Raw genomic sequence first — 7,952 nt, forward strand, 5'->3', positions numbered from 1 at the left:
GCCAAACAGTTATACCACATGGGTCCATCAGGCCATGCAGATGCATCTATAGTCAAGATGTTTTTCATGAACCATCTTTTAGCAGTCACAACTAGCTTACAAATTAGATGAGAATCGCCACACTTCACCCGACTTAAAGAGGAAATCTAGAGGAATTCTGATGTATGAGGTAATGTAGAAATGTAAAAATAATTTTTTTCACTCTCAGGACAGATGAGGAAGGATTTTTCAATCTGTGGGACTTGGGGCGGGGAATGGAGAGGAAAGATGAGGAAATGACAAATGTGTGGATCATAAGGTGAAATGACCTCCTCTAACATGAAGGTTTGCCTGTCGTTGCCAGGGTCCCTTCAGCAAGTGCTCTGACACGGAACAGCTGAGAAAACTATGAAACAAGGGACGCCTTGACACTCGTGCCATCCTCCCTTAGGTGGGTCCCACACACTACCCATGGAAGGGATAAATAAAACAGCAGGAATAGAATTCTTCTTTCGCCCGTTCTCACCTGACCCCAAAGTGCAGATGGTGATTTTTGTGGCTTTCTTAGCCATGTACCTGACCAGCCTCGGTGGAAATGCCACAATTGCTCTCACTGTCCAGATCAAGCACTCCCTCCACACCCCCATGTACTTCTTCCTGGCTAACCTGGCTCTCCTGGAAATCCTCTACACGTCTTCCATTGCCCCCCTGGCTTTGGCCAACCTTCTTTCAATGGGCAAAACCCCCGTTTCCATCACTGGCTGTGGCACTCAGATGTTTTTCTTTGTCTTCTTGGGAGGAGCTGATTGTGTCCTACTTGCGGTCATGGCTTATGATCGGTTTATAGCAATCTGCTACCCCCTGAGATACACCCTCATCATGAGCTGGTCCTTGTGTGTGGAGCTGATGGTGGGGTCCCTGGTGCTGGGATTCCTGCTGTCACTGCCACTGACCATCTTAATCTTCCATCTCCCATTCTGCCACAAAAACGAGATCTACCACTTCTACTGTGACATGCCCGCAGTCCTGCGCCTGGCTTGTGCCGACACACGTGTTCACCAGACGGCCCTGTACGTCATCAGCTTCATGGTCCTAAGCATCCCACTGTCACTGATCTCCGTCTCCTACGTCTTCATCGTGGCAGCTATTCTACGGATCGGGTCCACAGAAGGGCGCCACCGAGCCTTCTCCACCTGCTCCTCTCACATCCTCGTGGTCCTCCTGCAGTACGGCTGCACCAGCTTTGTCTATTTGTCCCCCAGTTCCAGTTACTCTCCTGAGATGGGCCGGGTGGTGTCTGTGGTCTATACTTTTATCACCCCCATTTTAAACCCGTTGATCTACAGTATGAGGAACAAGGAACTGAAAGATGCCCTAAGGAAGACACTGAGAAAGTCCTAGGTAGAACTTTCGTTCTTAAGCAAACCCTATGATTCACTTAAAATAGAGATACTTTTGAGAGTGAAATGGGATGTTATCAATAATTATGCTGGGATGATGTGTGTAAGCCAGCAATGTCCTCTTAAGACTTATGACCTGTTATGCTGGGACTTTCAGAAAAAAAAAACAAAAAACTCATACCACTGTCTTATTGAAAACAAAGCCAGCCTGATGTCCAAGATGTCCAACATGATGTCCAACATTTGTTTGAAAGCTAGTGCATACTCTGCACTTTATAGACGAATCTCAACATAATCCAGAGTAAGTATTATGGTTTGAATATGAGGTGTCCCCCCCCAACACTTCTACTAATGCAGGGTTATTCAGAGGTGAAATGACTAGATTATGAGAGTGGTAACCTAATCAGCTCATCCTAGTTTGAATGCATTGGGTAGTAACTGTAGGCAGGTGGGTGTGGCTGGAGGAGTTGGGGAGTGTGACCTAGAAGGGTGCATCTTCCTCGTGGCTCCTTCTCCTCTTTTTCTGCTTCCTGAATCTCATGCCGTGAGCACCTTTCCTGCAGTGAGCCCTTCCTCCATGAATCCTGCCTCACCATAGCCCCAGAGCAATGGAACCCACTGTCTGTGGACTGAACCTCTGAAACCACGAGCCCCCAATCAACGTTCGCTCCTCTAAGCTGTTCTTAGAGTCATTTTGGTCATAGAGATAGAAAGCTAACTAAAACAAGCATCGTCGTTGTTTTTGAGAAAAGAAAACTGAAGTGGCTAACGAAAGCTATTTCAAGGGTAAGAACATGAGCATTTGGCAATCTCAAGGCTGAGCTTTCTCTGCGTCATCCTGTTCTCCTTGCTCTGGCTTGTCCACCTGTGGGAGTGCACCGACCCTCAGGCAAGTGTCTCTATCGCTCTGGGCTCCAGCTCCCTTGTATCTGAAGGGCAGGCTGAACTAGAAGATTCCAAGGGTTCCTTTCAAGGTCATAGGTGGCAAAGAAGAGTTTTTAGCCCACTTTTAAATTAGGTTGTTTGATTTTTTTTTTTTTTGGTGCTCATCTTTTTGAATTCCTTATACATTCTAGATGTCAGAAGTACCATTTGCAAATATTTTCTCCCACTCAGTAGGTTGTCGGAATCCTGTTGATTATTCCCTTTGCTGTGCAAAAGCTTCTTGGCATGATGTAATCCCATTTGTCTGTTTTTATTTTTGTTGCCTGTACTTTTGGAGTTCTGTCTAAACAATCATTGCCAACACCAACATCTTGAAGTGTTCCACCTCCTTTCTTGTAGAAATCTGGCAGTTTCTGGTTTAAGGTTCAGGTCTTTGATCTATTTTGAGTTGATTTTTGTGCATGGTGAGAAAAAGGGGAGTCTAGTTTCATTCCTCTGCATATGTCTATCCAACATTACCAGCACCATATATTGAAGAGACTGTCCCTAAACAGACACCTCTCAAAAGAAGACATAAAAATGGCCAATAATCACACACACACAAAAAAAAATACTCAATTTCACTAATCATTAGAGATAGTTAAATGAGATATCATATCATCTCAGTGGATCACAAGTTCAAGACCAACCTCAAGTTGGCAAGACCCTGTGTCAAAACAAAAAATAAAAAGGTCTGGAGATGTAGCTCAGTGTACCCTGAGTTTATGAGAGAGAGAGAGAGAGAGAGAGAGAGAGAGAGAGAGAGAGAGAGAGAGAGAGAGAATAAATAATAAAATAAATGCTGGCCAGGATGTAAATAAAAGTGAACTTTTACACACCACTAGTAGGAAAGTAAACTAGTACAGCATTATTAAAAATTATGGAGATTTCTCAAAACACTGAAAACAGAACTATCACATAACAGAAATTTCACTACTGGATATGCCACAGTCTGGCTGGGCACAAATGCCGCAGTCCGGCTGGGCACACAATCACGAGCCACCACACAGCTTGTAGATTCAAACAGCAACTCTTTATTCCCGAACTCACACCAGCCGTCTACAATCACGTTCTGGGGAAATCCACGTTCTCTTCCCAAATCCTCCTTCTCTCCCAAATTCACCTCCACTGGGCTTCTATCTCCAAAATATACTGTCTGAATCCCGTGAGAACTCAAGGGGAACTCAGGCAGCAGGATACGCCCTATTCCCAGCAGGAATAATCTTAAACCTTAAACCTGGAACCTAAACTGGGAACGCCCTAAACAAGATTATCTTAAAACCGGGAACACCCTAATCTGCCTTGGTCCTTGAGCAAGGTTAAGTACATTCAATGTCACTGCAACATGGGGTACGCTGGCAAGGAAATTGTCATACTTACTTGGCTAATGGCTCCCAGCATCTCCCCCCTTCTGATTAATTAAACAACAAGCAATGTGGCTTAAGGACCGTGCCTGGTAGGTTGTCCAATTCAACATATGGTTCTTACCCGTCATCGGAAAACTGACCTTTAGGCGTCAGCCTCCTGTCTTAGGTTGATACCACTGCAATTGAATCATACCCGTCACTGACTACCGGTCCAGCATACAGCCATACTTGTGGATAGGTCTATGCACCAGTGGGGGGGTGAGGTTCTTTGCCTCACCTCTGTTGGCCCCCAAATTTGGCCTTGGTGCCAGTGGGGGAGTGAGGTTAATGTGGCTTATGGACCGTGCCTGGTAGGTTGTCCAATTCAACATATGGTTCTTACCCGTCATCGGAAAACTGACCTTTAGGCGTCAGCCTCCTGTCTTAGGTTGATACCACTGCAATTGGATCATACCCGTCACTGACTACCGGTCCAGCATAAGCCATTGGCCCCCAAATTTTAGACCATCACTAGCAGAAGGGAGGAGGATACAGAAATGCCACGACACCAAGCCAACTGACGGCTCCTTGGGAAAAATTGCATCACTGGTGACACCATCAGCAAAGATATGCCAGCACTACCACAATTAACATGGGGTGCGCTGGCAAGGAAATAAAAATTGCATCACTGGTTAATCACTGTCGCAGATGTAAGAATGGCCAAGCTGGAGTTCTGGATATCAGCTGTTATGGATTTGAGTCAAATCATCTTCTTTTCGATCTGTAGAAACTGTTTTAGTTAATCTCTCTGGAATCCAAATGGGCTGCTGTTCTCCCTGTGGAAAAACACAAACAGACCCCCGACTCCAAACAATCACTGGGTCAGGACCTTTCCATTGTCCTGTTAGAATATCTTTCCAAAGTACTTTAGGCTTATGTACATTTTTTGGATACATATGCCTTTCCGCAGCACTAAGTCCTGATGAATCCAAATTTAAAAAGTTTAGAGTAAAAAGCGTTATTTTAAGTTTATCTTTGGGGGATATATACCCCCTTCCAATTCCCTCTTTTTGCTTTAATAAGTATGTTTTAATAGTTTGATGAGCTCTTTCAACTATGCCTTGTCCCTGTGGATTGTATGGGATTCCTGTTATATGAGTAATACCAAATGATGAGCAAAATTGTTTAAAAGAGGTAGAGGTATAGCCAGGACCATTATCGGTTTTTAACTGTTTAGGAACGCCCACAGTGGCAAAATTTTGTAAGCAATGAGCTATAACATCTTTAGTTTTTTCTCCGGCATGAAGGGAGCCCATCAAAAATCCAGAAGAAGTATCGACTGTAACATGTAAATATTTTAATTTTCCAAATTCTGGCAAGTGTGTGACGTCCATCTGCCAAATATGGTTAGGTATCAGTCCTCTAGGATTGACTCCAAGATTAACTTGTGGTAAAAATGTCACACAATTTTGACATTGTTTTATTATATGTCTGGCTTGTTCCTTAGTTATTTTAAAACGCTTTTGTAAAGTATTAGCATTAACATGAAACCTTTTATGAAAATTTGTAGCTTCTTCAAATGTAGAGAAAATATGTATGTCATGTGTAGTTTTATCTGTTAAATCATTGCCTAAACTAAGGGCTCCAGGCAATCCTGTATGTGCCCTAATATGTCCTATAAAGAATGGATCTTTTCTGTCCCAGATTAGACTTTATATAGTGGAAAACAAAGAGAAAACAGTAGAAGAAGGGGAAATCCTACCAGCATCTTCAAGAGATACTATAGCATTAACTACATACTGACTATCAGAAAATAAATTAAATACAGAATCTTTAAACATCAAAAAAGCTTGTAAAACTGCATTAAGCTCTACCTTTTGAGCTGATTGTTTGGGTACTAAAAATGTAAAAGTTTGATCAGGGGTAACTACTGCTGCTGTACCATTATTTGACCCATCAGTGAATATATTTGGAGCATTCATGATAGGTGTTTTTCTTGTCATTTTAGGAAAAACTACAGGATGCTTAGACCAAAAAGACAACAAAGGATTAGATGGTAAATGATTATCAAATGAAACATTAGATTTACACATGATTATTGCCCAAGTATTTAACTCATTAGCTAACTCATCAATTTGATCCATAGTATATGGAGTAATAATTTTATTGGGAGAAATTCCAAACACTCCCTTCGCTGCTTTTATTCCTTTGAGTATTAATTGTCCTACAGCCTCAGGATACCTAGTAAGAATAGTGTTAGGAGAATAAGGTAAATGTATCCACAATAATGGACCTTCTTGCCAAAATACTCCTGTAGGAATATTTTTTGTTGGTAGTACAATAAATAATAAAGGCAAACTTATATCAATTCTATCCAAATGTATGTTTTCCATATATGTTTCAATAATTTTTAATGCCTTTCTTGCTTTAGGAGTTAACATGCGGGGTGAATTTGGATCTGATGGACCTTTTAGAATATCAAATAAAGGTCCCAACTCTCCTGTTGGTATACCTAGATAAGGCCTTATCCAATTTATGTCTCCCAATAACTTTTGAAAGTCGTTAAGTGATTTGAGTTGATCTACTCGTATTTGAATTTTTGGTGGACGGACCATGGTTGAGGATAGTAGAACTCCTAAATAATTAATTGGAAAATTTAATTGTACTTTATCTATTGCTATCTCTAGATTATAATTTTTTAATAAGTTTGTAAGTGTGGCATAACATTCCAGCAATATGTTTTTATCTTTATGTGCCAATAATACATCATCCATATAGTGAAATATTTGTAGTTCAGGATTTTGATTTCTAAGTGGCTGGATTGCTTTGTTAACATATATTTGACACATAGTTGGACTGTTAGCCATCCCTTGAGGGAGTACTTTCCATTCATATCTCTGATCAGGACCTTCATGATTTAATGCAGGGATAGTAAATGCAAAACGTGGACTATCCTCGGGATGAATTGGAATTGAAAAAAAACAATCTTTAATATCTATAGCTAAAACATGCCAGGTTTTTGGCAAAGCAGACAATTGAGGAATCCCTGATTGAGCAGGTCCCATAACAACCATCTCATTATTAATGGCTCTTAAATCTTGCAACAATCTCCATTTACCAGATTTCTTTTTGATGACAAAAATGGGAGTATTATGGGGAGATATGGAAGGTTGTATATGTCCTTCCACTAATTGTTGTTTGACCAGATCATGGGCTACTTGTATCTTTTCTTTAGTCAGGGGCCACTGAGGAACCCACACTGGTCTTTCTGATTTCCAAGTAATTTTGATTGTCTCAGTGGCCCTTTCTGAAAATCCAACCCATGTCTGTCTGTTCCTTGATCTATTTGTACTGGTGCTGCTATACCTTGCCCTTGTTTTCCTAATCTTTTTTCTTTCCTAAAGCCTTGTCTAGCCCTAGTAGTGGGCGCATTAGGATTGATGTTATTTGTTAACGTCAAACCTAATTGATCTAGGACATCTCGTCCCCACAAATTTATAGGAAGATGATCCAATACATATGGCTGTATAGTTCCTTCACATCCTTCAGGATCCTTCCAATCTAATACCATTGCACTTCTATGGGGATTAGTCGCCACTCCTAGGCCTCGAAGCGTTTGAGTGGCTTGTTGTAATGGCCAATGTTTTGGCCATTCTTGACGAGATATGATGCTAAGGTCAGCTCCTGTGTCCAGTAGCCCATTAAACTCATGACCTTGAATATTTAGTTTTAGCATTGGGCGAGAATCTAAATTTAAAGACAACATAGCCCAATCTACACCTGTGGAGCCTAATCCCCTGGAACCTCTTTCTACACTATGACTAGGAAATTTATTATGTAGGCTGGGTATTATTAACAACTGTGCTATTCTATCTCCAGGTGAAATTACTGATATACCTCTTGGAGAACTAGCTATAATTTTTATTTCACCTACATAATCAGGATCAATTACCCCAGGACTTATCATAAGTCCTTTTAATGTAGATGAACTACGTCCCAATAATAAGCCTACTGTTCCTTGGGGAAGAGGTCCTTTTACTCCTGTGGGAATGATTTGAACTCCCATCTCTGGAGTTAATACTGCTCTGGCAGAGGCACAGATGTCCAACCCTGCGCTCCCTCGGGTTTGTCTGATGAGGGATTTAATGGACAATGTGTCCTGGGCACTACCCTGATGGTGTTGCTGGGATCCTCCACTGCCCCGTATATTTGTGGTTGTGGGCCCCGGAGCATTGGGCCCCCCTGTCCGTTTTTTGGCAATGGAGCCTGATGCCTTTCTCCACGATATCTTGGATAAATACCT

At 41.7% G+C, this 7,952-nt stretch overlaps 1 protein-coding gene across 1 annotated transcript; it reads left to right on the forward strand.

Annotated features, from left to right (window-relative positions):
* Positions 1-361: 361 nt before the first annotated feature.
* On the forward strand, positions 362-1,557 carry LOC124092649 (olfactory receptor 10V1). The gene has a single exon (XM_046444474.2). The coding sequence runs from the start codon at positions 451-453 to the stop codon at positions 1,378-1,380; it is 930 nt and encodes a 309-aa protein (XP_046300430.1). The 5' UTR covers positions 362-450; the 3' UTR covers positions 1,381-1,557.
* Positions 1,558-7,952: the final 6,395 nt, after the last annotated feature.

Source organism: Marmota monax, unplaced genomic scaffold (assembly GCF_021218885.2).
Source record: "Marmota monax isolate L192 unplaced genomic scaffold, Marmota_monax_Labrador192_F-V1.1 WCK01_AAM20220418_F8-fsc00038, whole genome shotgun sequence".
Taxonomy (NCBI): domain Eukaryota; kingdom Metazoa; phylum Chordata; class Mammalia; order Rodentia; family Sciuridae; genus Marmota; species Marmota monax.

Excerpts from the sequence above, each read along its gene's own strand:
- LOC124092649 (XM_046444474.2), top strand. The coding sequence starts at position 451 with ATGGAAGGGATAAATAAAACAGCAGGAATAGAATTCTTCTTTCGCCCG.